A 19,232-nucleotide genomic window follows, 5' to 3' on the forward strand; every position below is an offset into this window, starting at 1 on the left:
CCCTGACCCTTCCACTAATTCACTATCAATGATGAAAAATCCCAGCGAAAAATTTTAGAACATATATGTACATATACCATATGCTACAAGTCAAATAAAGCATTCAGAACGATTTGTATTTTTATGTCAGTGCAGAAAAGCAAACTAAAATTATTCTGATTTATAAATTAGAATCTAGACTTCTCTTCCATGGCTTGGTGGCAAAGCATTTCCTTGAAGTTAATTAAAAACACTGATACATTTTAACAGCTATTGGACTTTGTTGAAGCTGCTTGTGGGACCAAAAAACTAAGTGGGAAATGAGAAGGGCCTTGGTTGCCTTGGTGATGCCTGGATATGGTGATGCCTACCATGGTGATGCCTACCTATGCCTGGATAGGAGTGTGTCCCTTTTGGGTCTGCTTGGACCTCTCTCTGGCTTTGGACACCATTAAACATGGTATCCTTCTGGCCTCTCTCTCTGGGGTGGGACTAGGAAGCACTGTTTTATGGTGACTCAGGTCCTTCCTGGAAGAGAGAACTCAGAAGGTGGTGCTGAGGGATTCCTGTTTTACACCCTGGGTGATGTGGGGTCCCACAGGGTTCTGTGTTGTCTCCTATATTATTTAAGAATTACACAAAACCATTGGGAGAAGTTGTCTGGAGTTTTGGGGTTTGGTGTCACCAGTATGCAGATGGCACCCAACTCTGCCTCTCCTTGCTATGTAAATCCAAGAAACCTGTTTCAGATCTAGATCTGATCCAGTCAAGACAGGTGAAAACACAGGTGCACTGCTTGGGGGTTCTCCCAGATTCATCTCTGAGCCTGCATGCCCAGATTTCACCAGTGGCCAGCAGTGCATTTGAGCAATTAAAATCAATGTGCCAGCTGTGCCCATTCCTGGAGAGATCGGACCTGGCCACAATAACATATGTCTTAGTTACACCCCAGCTAGAATACTGTAACACACACTACATGGATCTGCCTATGGAAAGTGTCAGGAAACTTCAGTGGGCCCAAAACACCACAGCCAAATTGCTAACTGGACCTGGTTACAGGGATCACATATTTCTTTCATCCACAAGCAATGCATGTGCCCTGGGCTGTCTATAATAAACATATACATTAGGGTGGAACTGAACCAAGTGGCAAGCAAAAGCTGCAGATATGATTGACATTGCACATATTGCGTCTCATGAAATGTTTTCCAACTCCAGGTTTGCTGTCAAAATGAAGGCTACTCTGCCTTTGAGCCAGATCTGCTTGTTTATCTAAGCAAGGTTTTCCTACTCTACATCAGGATTAACTAAAAGTGAAAACAGGGAGGCAATTTGTGATATTTTTCTTTCAGCAATCTAACATGGCAGGTGTAAACTGTTGCAGAGTTCTGAATTTTTGATTAAATTCCTCTAGATGCACATAACAGAATAGTGTCAAGTTTCCTAGAGTAGTCCACCCCTTACCCCTTGAAGGGGCACTTAAAGTGTCAGTAACACACTTTAAGGTATTAATGGGGGGGGGAGCACCCATTTTCTTTACTTATAGTTGTAAAACAGCAAATTGACAAACATGCCTGCTTCCAACAACAGACTTCAACACACTCACTGCATCCAATAGACTAAAGAAAGTGAATTACCTCTGAGCAGGGAGATGGGACTCTCTGAAATCAGAGGCAGGGAGGGAAAAATTGGTTACTGCTGGATAGACTGACAGTCACCCCAGCCCAGAAAGGTGCTTCCCTGCAAAACCTAGTAAAGGCAGCATGCCAGGTTGCAAAAACTCCAACATAAACAGATCATACTTCTTTGGCCACTAGCTGTGACAATTAAGGGATATTCATAGTTAAGGTGTAGAGCCCTACCATGATGTGGGAACATGGACCATTAAAACAGCTTATCGTGACACCTGGCATGTTTTGTTAATAAAAAAGAGCTGTCTAAAAATTTAGTTCCTTATTCCTGGGAAATGCAACAAATATTCACTAATTTGGCAGTTTATAAGGCATTGTCTTATACTGAGCCAAGCCAGTGGTCTATCTAATCCAGCGTCAGACCTTCAGGCTAGCAATGTCCCTGAAGTCATAGGCAGACGTGTGTTTTCAAGCCTTTCTCAGTGAAATCACGCAACCGAAGAAGTCAAGTCTTTAACTTGGGACTCTAATCTACTTGAAATGCATGCGCTCTACCCATGTGCATGAGCTCTGGTATATAATCTGAGAATTTGCCCAAGGGCTTGTCTCTCTCTGCCCCTTGCTCCTCTGTTCCAGAACTCCTACACGCCTTCATCTCACTGCAGCAAAGTTCACTGTCACTATAAGGAAGGCTGCAATCTCAAAAAGAACTGAAGTTAAGATACACAAAGGCCTAAAGGCTGCTTCATTGCATTATATTGTTATTTGTTTACTGTGCGCAAGTCCATTATACTTTTTGCTAGCATTGCAAATGGGAGCAGTTTTTAAAAGTGGGCTTTTAAATATTTTATTTCTATTATGCTTTTTTGTTCTCATAACAGTACTTGAGGTAATTTACAACATTATATTGAAAGAACACATACACACAGAGAAAGAGATACACAAAGAGAACAATTTTAGAAAGCCTAAAAGCAATACTGCCACCTTGGATCCTTTTTAGAAGAAAAGCAGTGTAAAAATATTTTAGATAAATAAAATAATGATAAATTAATAAAATTGTTATCAAAAATTTCAGGGAATCAACAACAACAAAATAAAAACAGTGTGTAAGCTTGTAGACTACCTAATCTCTGTATATCAGTGGTTCCCAATCTTTTTCAAGTTGTGACCCCCCACTTTTGTAATAGCCAAATAACCTGCAGTGCTGCCACCACTTCTGCATAGAATGGCATTTTTATTAAAGTAAAGCCATCCCTTCTCAAAAAGTAGAATCTTCTTTCTCCCCTAAAAAGACTGTTTCTCTAACATACACATATACTCCAATTTTAAAATCTATACTGAAAGGTCAAAGAAGAAATTATTTCACAAGGGCTACAACACATATAAGGTGACCCACAAACCACACACCCAGACACCCCAGAAAATAGTTTGCAGTCTCCTTGGGGGTCACAGCCTCCAGGTTGGAAAACACTGCTATAGATGAAAGGGTCTATTGACAAAGTGAAAGAGTGACTTGAAAAGCCATCAAAGCAAGACATTCTAGTTCTAGTCAACATTCTAGTAGACAAGCTGTATTTCCTGAACACTCTTCAAAGGCAGCCCCAGACTGAATGCATTGTAGTAAACCAGTACCATGCAACTCAGGAAAGTGTTTGTTTGGCTTGATCTTGGGCCACCTGTAGCCCACCCTATTCTGCTTTGCTTCAATATTGATCCAATCAATACAGAGTCTAGCATGTTTAAGTGTGCAGTCAGAGCAGAATCTAGTAGGCCAGTGTTGGAACATGATGGATTATCAGTAAGGTATAGCTTTTACACCACCAGCTGTTCAGCCCATAATTTTGGCTACTTACCAGAATATAATATTGCTGCTCACCAATAAAGTATTAACTGGTAGGCAGCTTTACACCTGGACCACTGTAGGTGGTAGTGTATATCACACAGTGACAAAATTAGCCCAAAAGTGAAAGTGTGACATTCTTTGTCTTCATGAATATGTGTGGAAGAAGACAGACTTGATTAATTCAGATTTAAATCTAGCATGGTGGGGAACATTACCATAAATTTGAAAGGGATTGTGTCAATTTTAAATATGACTAAACACACTCCGATCTAGCTATCTCTCTCTCTCATCGTCTTGTCTATCTGTGCCTACTGAGTTCCATATTCTGTGCAATGTTCTATAAATAAATTGGAAATGATGTTCTCTTGTATTGAAGAAGATGAAATGATACACTGCCTTTGCAATGACGATCAGTAGCTTTAATAGGGCCAAGGGCAAATAAGATTAAAAGGAGTTCTACAAAAGAGGAGAAAGGGATCTTTAATCTTTGGAAGTTAATGAAGATAGAGTCAGAATAAAGTGTAGCTTCATACAGTCAACATTTTTATCAAATTGTAGATGGCTATAATGAGTTCTGTCCAACTGAATTTCCTTGCACATTTGCAATATTTTGAAATAGGAAGCTTTCAAGATTTCCTCCCCACTCCTTACTTCAGTGCAGAGTGCAAGAGAAACTTCTCTACTGCTGTGTTTTCCACCCAGTGTGTGCAATTCTGACTTCACAGAGGGGAACAAAGACACTGACTTGTGAGAGGAATGACCTTAGAACAAGACTATGGGACCTGTAGTTCTCCACATGTTGTTGAATGTTTTGTTTTAGATGTTTTAGATCATGCCATACCATTGGCTGGGCTTGCGGGGGTGAGTGACCTGTTGAACAACACCTGGAGGGCTACCCCTGTATTGCAACCTAGAGTTTGTGCCAGGTACGTCTGTAAAGTACAGTATCTGTGGGGAATCTGTTTCAAGCCCTCCCATGGATGCCATAAACCATGGATAATAGCAAACTCTCTATATAGCAAAGACTCTGGTTCTTTCTAGTGGTCGGTTCTGGTAATTACATTGTGGAAAAAAAATATATTTCTGGGGTTTTTCATTTAATATTATTAATATTTTTAGATAGTGGATAATTGAACCTGTGGATACTGATCACGCAGATATGGACATCCTACTGTATCTCTTAGAACCTAGAGTGGGGATTGGAGATTAGAGATACAATCCTAATTAGCAAAGATGGCTGTGGTTTGCCTGAAGTGACACCAAGGCCATGACCACACAGACCCCTTTTTCTAGGTTGATGTGAATTTCTCTGTTTCTCCCAACATTTTAAGAGCTGTGGTTGTTTACACAGAAATATGTAAATATCCCAGGAAGTAGTATTTCAAGACTCCACCCATCACACAGCTCCACTTCTCCTTCACCCTTCTCTGCCACTATGACTACCATCTTACCTATTCTTTTTCGGCCAGCATTCAAGTCTTTTTTTTAATGAGAAATAGCGCTGAACTGACAAGACATGGAAGCATTTGAATTAGTGATGTATCATTTTAACACTCTAGTTAACCCAGGGGGAAAATATTTATTTAAAATGCAATTTACAAATTACATTCCAGTTGTAGTCTTTACCAGGGCGAGCAGAAGGCAGCCAAAAGGAGCAGGGTACACACCCACACCACACTCCATGCATCACCAATTGTGTGATTTTGACATGTCCAACACCAGCTCTAAAGCAGTGGTTTTTAACCTTTTTGAAAGAAACGCCCCCTTGAGCCATTGAGGAAGTTATCACCGCCCCCCTCCCCGCGGTGATGATATCTTTCTTATTTATTTATTTATTTATTTATTTATTTATTTATTTATTTATTTATTTATTTATTTATTTATTTATTTATTTATGACACTTAAATCCAATGACCCCTGAAAACAAAATTCAATTCTAAGAAAATGAAATGCCCCCAAAACATTTAATGATTTAGTTGCAAGCGAATTTTAAGATGCAAAAAGAAATATAAAAAGGGCATAAAAACAAACCACAATGCAGGAACTAAAAATTTCAAGACAAAAACTCTGAAACTAAATTAAGATTGGAGGAAAATATATATTCATGCACACTGTAAAAAGGCTGCGGCCATCTTAACAGGTTTGGCTTGCTCCAGGGCCCCCCTACCGCCCCCCTTCTGCTCCAGCGCCCCCACACCGCCCCTTTTCGTTCTATCGCCCCCCTGAAAAATGAAATCGCCCCCTGGGGGGCATTATCGCCCACGTTAAGAACCACTGCTCTAAAGGACCGATGTAGATGATCATACAAGCCAAAAGCAAAATGAAATAATACAACTGGAAACACTATTTTTTTAAAAAAAAAACTTTGCCAGCTGAACAAAATATAGTGCATCCTCCCACAAAGAGTGGGAGAAATGGCCATTTAGTTGCTCCCTAAACAAGCTGAAGCTCTGTTGAATTCAAACCCCTCCCAGTCTTGAGATGCTGGAAATAACTTAGGACTTACCTGGCTCTGACCAGTTTCTCAATCCCTGCCCTATTCTTTCCCTTTTCCACTTGGGTTGGTTTGGTTTGGTTTGGTTTGGTTTGGTTTTGGGGCAGAGAGGTTCCTCTGCCAACTGACCTCAGCCAACACAGCAGTTGTACTAGTAAGATACAGTTGTGGCAGCAGATCTAAACTCAGCAAACACAAGAGGGTTGTACTAACACAAAGATAGTTGTGCCAGAACATGAGGCTTCAGCTTGTTACAAACTCACGTCGTCGTTGTTTAGTCGTTTAGTCGTGTCCGACTCTTTGTGACCCCATGGACCAGAGCACGCCAGGCCCTCCTGTCTTCCACTGCTTCCCGTAGTTGTGTCAATTTCATGTTGGTTGCTTCGCAGACACTGTCCAGCCATCTCATGCTCTGTCGTCCCCTTCTCCTCTTGCCCTCACACTTTCCTAACATCAAGGTCTTTTCCAGAGAGTCTTCTCTTCTCATGAGATGGCCAAAGTACTGGAGCCTCAGCTTCAGGATCTCTCCTTCCAGTGAGCACTCAGGGTTGATTTCCTTTAGAATAGATAGGTTTGTTCTCCTTGCAGTCCAGGGGACTCTCAAGAGCCTCCTCCAGCACCACAATTCAAAGGCATCAATTCTTTAGCGGTCTGCTTTCTTTATGGTCCAGCTCTCACTTCCATACATCACGACAGGAAAAACCATAGCTTTGACTATTCGGGCTTTTGTTGGCAAGGTGATGTCTCTGCTTTTTAAGATGCTGTCGAGGTTTGTCATTGCTTTCCTCCCAAGAAGCAGGCATCTTTTAATTTCGTGGCTGCTGTCTCCATCTGCAGTGATCATGGAGTCCAAGAAAGTAAAATCTGTCACTGCCTCCATATCTTCCCCTTCTATTTACCAGGAGGTGATGGGACCAGTGGGCATGATCTTAGTTTTTTTTGATGTTGAGTTTCAGGCCATTTTTTGCACTCTCCTCTTTCACCCTCATTACAAGGTTCTTTAATTCCTCCTCACTTTCTGCCATCAGAACTCACAACAGCTGGCATATCCTTGAGTTTTGATTGCACTGTTGGTTTAATTCCATTCGTTATTTTGAGTCATCAGAGCCTATTTTTAATGCTAGGATGAGTAGTACCATTTTTTTATGAAGAGGCTTATAGACGCTAAGAAGCATAATGGTTACATTGTCCTTTGGGGAACTTAATTTTTTTCTAAGTATCTTGTAGCAGGGACTCTCAACATCTAGGGTGACTGAGTCTGCAATCCCTATTTCTGGATACTGCTTTGGTCCAGATGTTTCTGCTCCCCCTGTTTCTTCAATAAGCTTATAACTGTGTGTATTTGTGCAACCGTGTTGTTAGTGTGGAAATGGCGGGGAGAGTTGCTAGGAAACTATATCTTGTTGATATGAACATTACCAATTTTGGAAGATAATTCATGCAGAATGCTAAAATTACAGATTTCCCAGATCCTTGAACAGACACATTTGATGCCTGATCAATGCTGAAAATTTAGATTCCATTCAAGCCAGCTTTTACATTGTAAATAAACTGTCCTCATTATGGCCGAATTTTACACAGCAGCTATATAGGCGTATACACCAAATATATGCAGGTCTTTTAGTAAAGAGTTACGAGGGAATTTAAGGATTAATTTCATTGCAACTTGAAATTCAAGCTGGACAAGACATTCAGCTGCCATTTAGAAGCTAGTAGACTACCATGTGATTTCATTAAAAATATGAGCTGTGGCAATCAAACTTTCAAACTAAGGTTTACCTTCCACAGACCAGAACCATACTTGCTGGAATGCAAGATATACAGCAGAGTGAAAGCATTTCCTGTGACTAATGGATGTCTTTGATCACTTAAGGAAGTCTCAGAATATGGTCAACAGTAAGAACAAAAACTCGAATTTGAATTGGGTTTAGTAGGTTTTTAATCAATTTTTTAAAAATGTGATTACATGACACACATGGAAGCTTGTATTTCCCCCCCCCCCCAGGAAGCATGTTTTTTGGTCAGGAAGTGAGGGATTTTATTGAGTGGCAAGGAGGTCATTTAATTTAACTTACAGTGGTGCCTCGCATAACGAGCGCACCGTTTAACGATGAATCCGCATAGCGACACGTTTTTTGCGATCGCTTTTGCGATCGCATTGCAATGTTTAAATAGGCAAAACATCGCATTGCGATGATCGGTAAGCGTTTCGCTTACCGATCTTCACATTGCGATGTTTTAGAAACAGCTGATCGGCAGTTCCAAAATGGCCACTGGATCAACAAAATGGTCGCCCGCAGCGTTTTCGCACCGATTCCTCACTTACCGAGGCGGCGAAAATGGTGGCCCTATGGAGGATTCCCGCTTAGTGGTGAGTTTATCCCCCATAGGAACGCATTAAACTGAGTTTAATGCGTTCCTATGGGGTTTTTATTTCTGTATAGCGACGTTTCCAGATAGTGATGATTTATCCGGAACGGATTATCGTTGCTATGCGGGGCACCACTGTACTTGTGAAATTGACATTTTTGTATATGAGAATGTCTCACTATTTAGCAAAGCATGAGGAAAGCAAATGGGAAAGCCTGAGGTGCGGGGTCTGAGGCAAGAGGCAGGTGGGATATGAAGCCTAAGTGAGGATCAAAAAGCTGTCTTTGCAGTAGGGCAGAAACATGGATCAGAGGCATGGATCCTCATGAATCCATGATTTTTAATGTTGGATCATCCACAAACCACTCTCCAATCATAGACACCATCTCTGCTCATAGATTCGACAGTAGCCTGGGGATGATCCTACATGAAAATTATGTGGATGCATGAGGGACGTGGTGGTGCTGTGGGTTAAACTGCTGAAGCCTCTGTGCTGCAAAGTCATAAGACCTGCAGTTGTAAGATCGAATCCAAGCAACAGAGTGAGCCCCCATCGCTTATCGCAGCTCGCACCAACCTAGCAGTTCGAAAGCATGCAAAAAAAGTGAGTAGATAAATAGGTACCACCTCAGTGGGAAGGTAAACGCATTCCGTGTCTAGTCACGCTGGCCACGTGACCATGGAGGATTGTCTGTGGACAAACACTAGCTCTGTGGGTTGGAAACAGAGATGAGCACCACCGCCTAGAGTTGGACATAACTGGACAAAATTGTCAAGGCCAACCTTTACCTTTTTATGAGGATCCATTACTCTGATCCATGTTTCTGCCCTACTGCAAAGATAGCTCTTTGATCTTCATCAAATACTCTTTTTTTTTTCTTCTGTGGCGGATTATTGTTACAGTGCATTCTTTGTTGTGTTTTGTTCTCTTAGCAAATCTGTGTTCCGGCAAGTATCGTAATGCTATCAGGCAAAATGAAATGAAATGAAACAAAATGAAAGCAGTGGGTGGTGATTATATCATTGACAGAATGGCTACAATAGTTTTAAAATTATTGTATGGTTTTAAAGAACTTGGGGCTTGTTCTCTATCTAGGACCATAAGAAATCTTTGAAATAAAGATCTGTGTTTTCTTTTGGCTGCAACCCACATTCCTTTTCAATTTGAGGTTTGAATAAATAGTTTGAATATGTTACAGCTAATGTTTCACAAAGAAAGTAGATGCAGCCGTGTTTCAAATTAAATGATCAAGTCTGTATATCACCATAATTACCACCCCCATGAATTGAAAACCTAGAGGGCTTCAGAAACAATTGGTTGAGTTAGAGAACAATTACAAAATTGTCAGACTCTTCAAGCTGCAATTGTCTAATATTAGAAATTTATTTCTTTCAGTAATGGTATTGTAGAAGTTTTTCCAATGGAGTGCCATCCTATTGAGGCCTGTATAATTGATCTATTGCACCAGTGGCCTTGACTTCTTAGATATCTAGTGGTTTTGTATGACTATGTTACTCCTCCTCTATCGTTCTGTGCAATTTTATTGTTATAACCGATATCACATTTGTTTTCATAATAAGTAGCTTGCAATTAGATTCACAGAGCATGAGCATGCAATACACATTTGAATATAAATAAGTGATGCATTTACAGTAAGAAAAATAATCTATTTCAGTGAGGAAACAGATGACATGTTGTGACAAAGAGCCCTTTCATTGGCTTAGCCTATCACAACCTTTCGAAAGTTGTGAAGAGGGGATTGAGAAAGGCAAAGACAGTTGGAATCAGTGAGTTAGAGTAAGAGGTTGATGTCAGAAGATGAGAGAAAAAAAGAGAGGGGGGGAATACTAAACCATTCAGGAGATATTTGGTTTTTGAGAGGGAAGAAGTGTGGAATGATGTAATGCAGAGGGAATATGTTTCTAACAGAGTTCACTGAAATGTTAAAGAAGAGATGAGCAACAAAAAGAACTTATTGCTGTGAGTAAATCAGCTTTAGGAAATGCGAATTCACTTACATTCACCCGCTGTGAGGTCACATCAGGGAAATCGGGTTTCCCTGTATCTCTTTACATTGACTAGCCACACAGGCCTTGTTTGCAGCTTGCTTGGAGTTCTATTTATAGTCTTGCAGGTGGCACAATTACCAAGGAGCAACCTAATCAGTTGTAAATAAGACTTTCCTTCCTCAATTTCCGCATCTTGTTATTATTTATTTTTTTAAAAAAAAAGAAAACTTGTTGATGGAGATAAGTGCTGTTCTTAAGCTGTAAAAAAAAAGAATAGGAGTCTGGCTGACAGTGAGAGGAGAAGCTGTAGGTGTGTGCTGGGAGAGGAAGTTCTGAATTGGTTCAAGTGATCACATAATCGAGCTGATGTAAGTCATCAATTTTTTAAAAAAAAAAAAGTTGTAGCCTGAGGAGTAGAGGCAAAAACTATGGATGTGGGAGGAACCTCCAGGGTGATTCACATTTCCCCTTGCATCATGTGGTCAAAGCAAAAAATCAGAATCAGTCTATCCCAATCCTGGACCATTTCCCACATTTTTTATCCATGTGATCGCAGCCTTCGATTGTGTTGAAGCCATGTAAATAAAATGTTCTGTTTCTTGTTTAATTGCTACCTGAGTCTGTTTGGGTACAGGAAGCTGTTGGAATCCAACCTTATGCCTATAAAGCCAAGAATATACATAATCCTGTCCTTTCTTGGGGTTTCTTTGTTCCCTTTTGAAGCAGTCGTTCTCAGATAAAATAAATGGATCATAGGGGAATAAAATGGGCAGGGGAATAAAAGAAACATTCAGTCATATGTGACTTTTGACATATGTTTGAAAAAATATTGTAAAGCTATTCCCTTGCCAACAAGAAAATGCATCTTTATATTTTGAGCTAACAACCTTGCAAATATTTATCTATGCAAACAGTAAGAAGTTTGGAAAATTTAAAAGATAGTGAAAAGTTAAACTACAATCCATTATTTGTAAAAACAAAGCAAGATATTTCAGTATGATTTAAAAAAATTGAACGTCATTACTTGGAAGGATTGTGATGTTAAAAATTGCTCCAACACTTTTATTTTAAATTTCAAGTATTACTTCTAGAACTTTCCCCTATGCCTTTCATGACATGGTAAAAGCTGTTTGATCATTTCATTGGGGTTTTTCAAAAATAATTTTAAAAAACCATCAAGGTTCTGAGAACTTTGGAACCACTGACTTCACAGATATGTGTTTAGATGGTAGGCAAAGATCCTTATGGGAAGCTCTTGGCTAACCTGTGAGGAAGAGGCTTTTAACAAGACTTTCAGGATTTTTATTTTTCTCTGTTGTAATTAAAATTGTTTCAGTTCAGTGGTTGTCTTAATAGTATAATATGTTTAATTGATGTTTAGTACTACAGTACAATTTATTCTGCTTTTAACTATTTTAATCAGAAAGCTGTGTAGAATCTCTGTGCCCTTGAACAACCAACAAAGGTGTAGCTCCCATCAGCAGAACCAATAGTGAAGGATTATGGGAGCTGTAGTCCAGTAGCATTCCCAGTCCCCTCCAACAGAACATAAGAGGTCTACCTTATTTAAGATTACTTCAGTTCTTGCTTCCAAATACCTGAATTCACTGTTGTCTGCTGGATCTTATAACCCCACATATCTGATCTGAACTTATACAATGCTACATTCAGAACACATCATTACCTAGTATTTACATCGGCGTTCAAAAGGTTAAACAATTCTTATTAATAGAATTGCAGAATCATTGCTGCACATAAGCTAATAAAGCCTCTTGGCTCATTATGTGCTGGAAAGCCCAGGATAGATATTTGCATCTGGCTATACAGTACTGCGTGTCTATTTAGCAAAGTAAATTAACAAAGAGGGTCGTAGAATTGTTCTAAACACAATTCAGTGTCACTCATTTGCTTTTCTTCTTTTTTTTCATTTCTCTTTTCTTCTCTTTTCTGTTTTTCTTCCCACCGAACTAGAAAATATCACCTTTAAAAATAATTAAGGCTGCAGTCCTTCACCCAGCTACTTAAGAGTATGGCTCCTAGAAATCTATAGAACATATTTGTGAGAAAACATGTATAAGATTGTGATGTAAAGAATGCAGTCTTGCACCAGGTACATGGAAGAATTAGATATTCTTGCAGTTGATGGGACTGTATATTTTTCAGGAAAAAATATTCAGAAGCTAATGAAAAGCATTAGCTGGAGGAGCTAGAAATCTACATGGCCTGTGAGTAGCACAGTCTAGACATTCCTGGCAAATCTCAGGATTTTTAGTGAGTTCCACAGGCTTTAAAACCAGAGATGGAAGAAGTTACTTCTTTTTTTGGATTACAGCTAACAGAATGCAGTGTCTATGGTAGCTGTGGAATTCTGGGAGGGGAAGTTAGTAAATGGTATAAAGTGTTGGTCTATCACTCTGGAAACCCAGTTTCAAACCCCACTTAGCAGTGAAATTCACAGGGTGACCCTAGGCCAGTCACAGTCTCTCAGCCTGACCTCCCTCGCTGTTTTGTTGTGTGGGAAAAAAGTGCGAGGACAGCCATAAAGTGGGAGGAGGACAGCTTGCTGGAGGAAAGGGATGCTCTCAATGCCATAATTAATAAATAAAAAACCTTTCCCGCATCTCCATTGAACCCACAGTAAATCTATTTCTGTGAGGTAGGTTCAACTGAGAGATGCAGTGGCTCTGAAGCCCTAGTAAAGGTGTGTCTGGATCAGGGTAGGCAGAGTGGAAGCTTCCAGATGTCATTGGACCACAACTCCCAGCATTCCTCACCCAGGCTACAGCTGTTGGCAGTTGCAATCTGATGACGGAATTGTCCTTTGCCCATCCTGGTGCTTGGTCAAAAAACGTGGTGCGATTATTCAATCATTTTTGCCTTCATGCATTCATTTGTGAAAGGGGCTAAAAATATGGGGAAAAAACAATGAGAAATCCCAAGATGAGCACCAACAGAAGACAAGACTATCTAGACAAAGAAGCATGTGAATGATGCAGGGCAATCGTGCACCTAAATGTATCCCAGGATGTTTGAAGGATCCCGTAGTCAAGGATCCAGACATTTTCTTTCTCTAGTATAATGTTGTGCAACACTTACCAAGGCCTCATCATCCCACTAAAGTTCAGTGCCAGCATAGACAAAAGGTTTTGTGGGTAATGATTGTTTATATTGTTTATATTTATGATTCCCTGTGATTTTAACATGTATCTGTTATTCATTACATTTTTATGCTGCTCTTCTTCCAAGGATCTCAAGGTAGTGTACATTATTTCCTATCCCCCTTTTATCCTAATACCAACCTCATGAGTTAGGTATGTCTGAGAGATGCGCCCCAGCCAAAAATCACTTAGTGAGTTTCATATCTAAGTATCTATTTCATCTTATTTTATTCAGATATACTGTCTTCCTCCCATGACTGGGACCCAATGCAGCTTAAAAGATTGTTTAAGAAAACAGTTACTGAAATGCAATAAATGCAAATATTGAATGTAATTAAATCTTTAGGGAATTAAACCTGAGTCTCACAAGTGCTAAGGGCAATATACTCCCCATTATAGCTCACTGATTTCCAAGTATAACATAGCAACAACTGACAGCAGGATTCTCTACACAGCAACTCAGAAGTAAATCCTACTAAACTCCATGTGGCTTATTTCGCAGGAAAATTAATATAGGATTACAGTCTTATTTGGAGTTTATGGTAGGCTTCTGTCCTAGTTTAAATTCCACTTTCTTATGCTTTCTGATACTGCCAAGTTAATGTTGTCTCTTAAATGAATTCTTTCATTTAATCAGCTGTGCAGGTGAAGTGGGAATAGATACAGTTTCATAGATGATGTAGCTGCCTTAGTCAAGCAGATCATGGGTTTTTCCCATGTGATTAGCATTCACTGTCAGGAAGACTCATGTGACTTGCCAGGCCAATGATTGCGTCACTTAGTCCCAGCGTCACTGGTAGGAGCTACGGTACAAAAGATGCCCACCAGTGTATTATGAGAAGTCAGTGGCTGGAGGTGGATGGTACATAAGGCTGAATTTCAGCAGGTGGTCTATGGAGATGATATAGAATGTGACTCAGTGTGATTATACTAACAAAATTGCTTTGTTTGAACCATGGTGATTTTGAAATGAAAGATAACCTGCAAATCATATGATGGGTTTTTAAGAACTGGGGCCCTTTGACAATATAGTATGGACAGAGCAAAAGAGGATAAAAATAGAAAAAAATATGGAAACAGTCTAGGAAACCTGGCACATTTTCCTAGATGAATGATCCCTGCATAGCAGTATCAGTGAGAAATGTCTGCCTTCACAAAATTAAAACTTTCAGATTTCAAAAGTCCTGCAAGTCTGCTCACATACTAGGGCAGGACTACTCATGATGCAGTGGTTAAACTACAGTACTGCAGTCAAGACTCTGTTCATGACCTGAGTTTGATACCAAGAGACTCAGGTAGCTGGATGGAGGATGACTCGGCTTTCCCTCTTTCTGAAGTCATTAAACTAAGTGCTCAGCTCACAGGGGTGGGTAGGTGGGAATGTGCAGCTCTATAATTAAGTTGTAAATCACCCAGAAATTGCTTTAAGCACTATGAGGCAGTATATAAGGAAAATTAGTTAGTGCAGGTAATACTAAGTTAGATAGATAAAGCAGCCCCACCAAACTAAAATAACGACCACTTTTTTACTGTTCCTCATTTTGTCACTTATTGTACGAGTTAACAGCATTGCTCTTTCTTCCGAAAACAAAAATGAAATATCCATCTGAAGTCATTCATGGAGTGAGGGGGAATGCGATTGTAGAAAATATAGATTTTTAAAAATTATATTGTTACCTTAATATTATTAACCGTGGAAAGCATAAACTGACCTCTGTTCAGAAGGAGACTCATGTCTGCAGTCAGTACAAGGACAGATGCTTTGTAACCATGGCAACACCAGTATACTTTGTCTGTACCCAAAAAAGGTGCTGCTGTGTTTCACAAAAGATTGTAACCCTTTGCAATCAGCTGATTCTTGTAAATGCACCATCAGTTCCTCGAAGCACAGTGCCTTTTCAGCTGGATGATGAAAATACACTGAAATGCCATTTAACTTTTCTCTCACTAAACTGCTAAATGGATTTCAGGAGAAACATAACATTAATACATACAAGGAAAAAATAGATTGATTAGGGTCTTGATTTACTCAGCAAGAAGCTGTGTGACACTTAAAGACTAATGTATTTTGGCATAAGCTTTAATGGATTGTAGCCCACTTCTTCAGAAACAACTCTGCTTTTGCCACAACAGACTAACCTGTATGTCCTCTTAAAATAACTAAAAATAAATAGTTGCACTAAAGGGGGGAGGGGGGTTCAGAGGAAAAAAGTAAAACATGCAGACATTGGTACAATTTCTAGTTCCATGGTCAGCTAACTCAAACTAATGTGCTATGGTTTTCAATTTCAGAGAAGCCTTCATAATGCAAGTAGGAAGGGAAGGATAAAAGATATTGTTGTCACTGTAGGGTGTGATAAAGGCCCATCTGCAGTACAGTATATAACAAGATAATGATTTACTCATGGTCTCTTTACAAACTAATATAGACTGAAATCTAGTGGAAAGCCAAAACTAGAGAGAGCCCATTGAATCAATGAGGATTTGGTGAGTCAACACTAGACATGAGAAATTTATCTTTGTCTCCCAGGGGAGATGAAGATGAATCTCACCGGGACATGTGGCTGGCCCAATTAACACCTGCCCCCAGAACCCACCAGTTCACCTACTGTTCGCCACACGCAACCAGTGTCATCAATAGTGTGGCAGTCATAGCAGTAGAACAGCTGACACTGCCTTGCCTCTGTGCTTGGCAGACCACTCAGGGGCTCAACTTCATCCCACCCCCTTGCTGAAGTGGCCAGCCGAGCAGGGAGGCAGGGCAGCGCCAGCTGGGCCACTGCCACGATTGGCATGCTGTTGATAATGCCCTCCATGCAGCAAGGAGTAAGGGGATTGGCAGGTTCTGGAGGTGGGCATTAATCAGGCTGGCCACCTGTGCCAGTGAGATTCATCTTCATCTCCCTTGGAAGACAAAGACAAATCTCTTATATCTAGTCAACACCTATGAAAGTTCTGTTGATTCAGTGGGACAACTTTAGTTGTGACCTACTACTTGATCTTAACTCCAGTTTTGTTGTCCAAATTGCAAAGCATAGTGGCCCTTCTCCCTTCAAAAATGATGTGACACAAAAAGTTGTTCATTATATTATGTGACTTTCCATTAATCTTGGTGAGGAGATAGTGTCACTGCTGCTGTTTGGATATTTTCAGTTCTGCATCATCAGGATAGGAATAGAATGGTCACATACAAAAGAAGACGGGGCCATTCACTTCTGAAGATATCTCACAGTCTAATAATGACACCACCAGCAGAAGGAGGTTGCTACTTCCTCACTGAATCTCAGGTCTCTCCCTACTGACCTGCAATTTGCCCACAGTCGGTCTCATTGTGGGTGAGTCAGGGAACACCTGAGATCAAAGCAGGAACTCAGCAATATCCTTCTGCCTGCTCATCAGAATTTGACCATTCTTTTGAGCTCTGATTTTCCTTATGGTGCATATCATTTCAGCACAATTTTGCAAAATGACTTCAATCTTTCCCATATTCATTTTCCCAGTAAACCTCTATATTCCATATTACTCCAGTAGCACCCATGTTCCAAATTCATTCATTCATTCATTCATTCATTCATTCATTCATTCATTCATTCATTCATCCAATTCTTATGCCACCCTATTAACACCAGAATGAAGTTGGGAGATACTGATTTCATCAAAGTTACTCAAAGAGTCTAAAACTGAGGCAGAACTTGGTTTACAAGCTTCATAGTCCAGGTCAGCTCTGCCCAACAGTTTTTCACTCCCAGAACGTCAGTTCACCAGCTTGTGTTCTGTCGGAAATGCTGGTTTCCTGTGCTGAAAAATATGTTTCTACCATGATGAAGGTCACATGTAAAAAAAGAAATTGACCAAAAAAATTCTTTTTTTGGAAGCAGAAATATGTTTAAAACACTCTTTTAAAAATTTAGGAAGTAATAAAACTACTATCAATTTGTATGAGCAATATATTTTGACATTTTCTTTTTTCTTTTCTTATTATTTACACACACATTATTTACACACACACGCACACAAAATTAACACAGATGGCAGATTCAAGTCTAACAACTTGCTACTTTATTTCCTTCCACAGAAAGCCCGGCTGGCCAGGATTCGTGTGGCCAAGACAGGCAGTTCAAATGCCTACCTTCACAGTAAGCGCAATGGCCTCCTTAATGAAGCCCTGGAATTGACGGTATGTACAGTGAAAAACATACCTTGTCAGAGGAACCTTAAAAGTGTTTCCACACCCCTTGTTCTTCCCTTATTTTGCTCTGTGCCCATGTCACAGGTATGCTTTGAGCAATACTAGAACTATGCTGAAATGTTGCTGAAGGTGCTAAGTATACCGTACATAGCCAGAGTACTATTGCAAAAGGAAAGGATTGCAATGGAAGCCTCTTGGCCTTATTCTAGAGTAAACCCATAATACTTAAATGCTAGCTGCTGATGACTTGGAGATCTGAGTCTTGCAAAACAGTAAAGGAAAGACATGCCAAAAACACGTGCACACTGAATATATGGCTTAGCTGTTTCAGTTTTAATAGAAAAGCATCTGGAAACTATTCTTAGCAACCCACGCAAAGGAGAGAGTCTGAGGTTCAGCAGACCTCTCAGCAGACTCAGTGTCAATGAGAGGTAGTTATTTCATTAAGCTTGATCAAGACAGGAGCACATATTAACACATTTTCATGGATCTCATTACAAATAAATCAGCCTTCAAGTCAAGGATGGATTGCCTAATTGGGATGCAGTAACTATCTAATAGTAGGAACGTGGTGGCGCTACGGGCTAAACCGCAGAAGCCTGTGCTGCAGGGTCAGAAGACCAAGCAGTCGTAAGATCGAATCCACGCGACAGAGTGAGCTCCCGTTGCTTGTCCCAGCTCCCGCCAACCTAGCGGTTCGAAAGCATGCAAATGCAAGTAGATAAATAGGGACCACCTCGGTGGGAAGGTAACAGTGTTCCGTGTCTAAGTCGCACTGGCCATGTGACCACGGAAGATTGTCTTCGGACAAAACGCTGGCTCTGTGGCTTGGAAACGGGAATGAGCACCGCCCCCTGGAGTCGAACACGACTGGACAAAAATTTGTCAAGGGGAACCTTTACCTTTACCTAACTGTCTAATACACAGATCATGTGTCTGTACTCATGAATCCAAAAGCTACTCCCACCCCGAGGAGGACCTCATTACCAGAAATGTTTGTAGCAACAAACACTGTATCTGTTAGTAACCATTGCAGCCTATGGCAATTAAATCTAAGGATGCTTAATTGGAGGTTTAGTATTTTGAAATCAAAGGAGCCCCAGACCAGAAGACAATATGGATGTTACTATTGAGAATAGCTTGATGATGAGTGATCAGAACCACTAATATATAGCCTTCTGCCTATTAGTGTTTCGGGTAACAAAAACCTGGAGCTGTCCTCACCAATATCCCGTGGTATTTAGTTCAATACAGCGGGTAGCATGATTGCAATCACTTGCCATAGGGAGATCATCTCTGGAAGTATCTCTGTAGGAACTGCTGAGTTTACTGTAGTTTTGTTCTCAGGGAAATTGGATGCTAGGTATACCAGCCTTACAAACACATGGAAGAGATGCTTGCTTTTTATAAAAGCCCATAAAGTGAAAAAGATTCAACATGTCTAAAGTTAAATATGGGTAACTTTACTCGTGCTAGCTGGGAAAAGAATGGCTCTCTACATGCTGCTGTTACTCATATGAATGGAATATCATGTGAATGCTGGGAAACAAGTCTGCAT

The 19,232-nt window shown here is 40.2% G+C and overlaps 1 protein-coding gene across 3 annotated transcripts in view; it reads left to right on the forward strand.

Annotated features, from left to right (window-relative positions):
• Window positions 1–19,232, forward strand: part of KCND3 (potassium voltage-gated channel subfamily D member 3) — a 358,484-nt gene that overhangs the window by 297,827 nt on the left and 41,425 nt on the right. For all 3 annotated transcript variants that reach the window (XM_078393374.1, XM_020780620.3, XM_078393375.1), the window contains exon 4: window positions 17,561–17,662. In XM_078393374.1, the coding sequence (XP_078249500.1) occupies window positions 17,561–17,662 (102 nt within the window). The remainder of the gene's footprint in view (window positions 1–17,560; window positions 17,663–19,232) is intronic.

Source organism: Pogona vitticeps, chromosome 4 (assembly GCF_051106095.1).
Source record: "Pogona vitticeps strain Pit_001003342236 chromosome 4, PviZW2.1, whole genome shotgun sequence".
Lineage (NCBI taxonomy): Eukaryota > Metazoa > Chordata > Lepidosauria > Squamata > Agamidae > Pogona > Pogona vitticeps.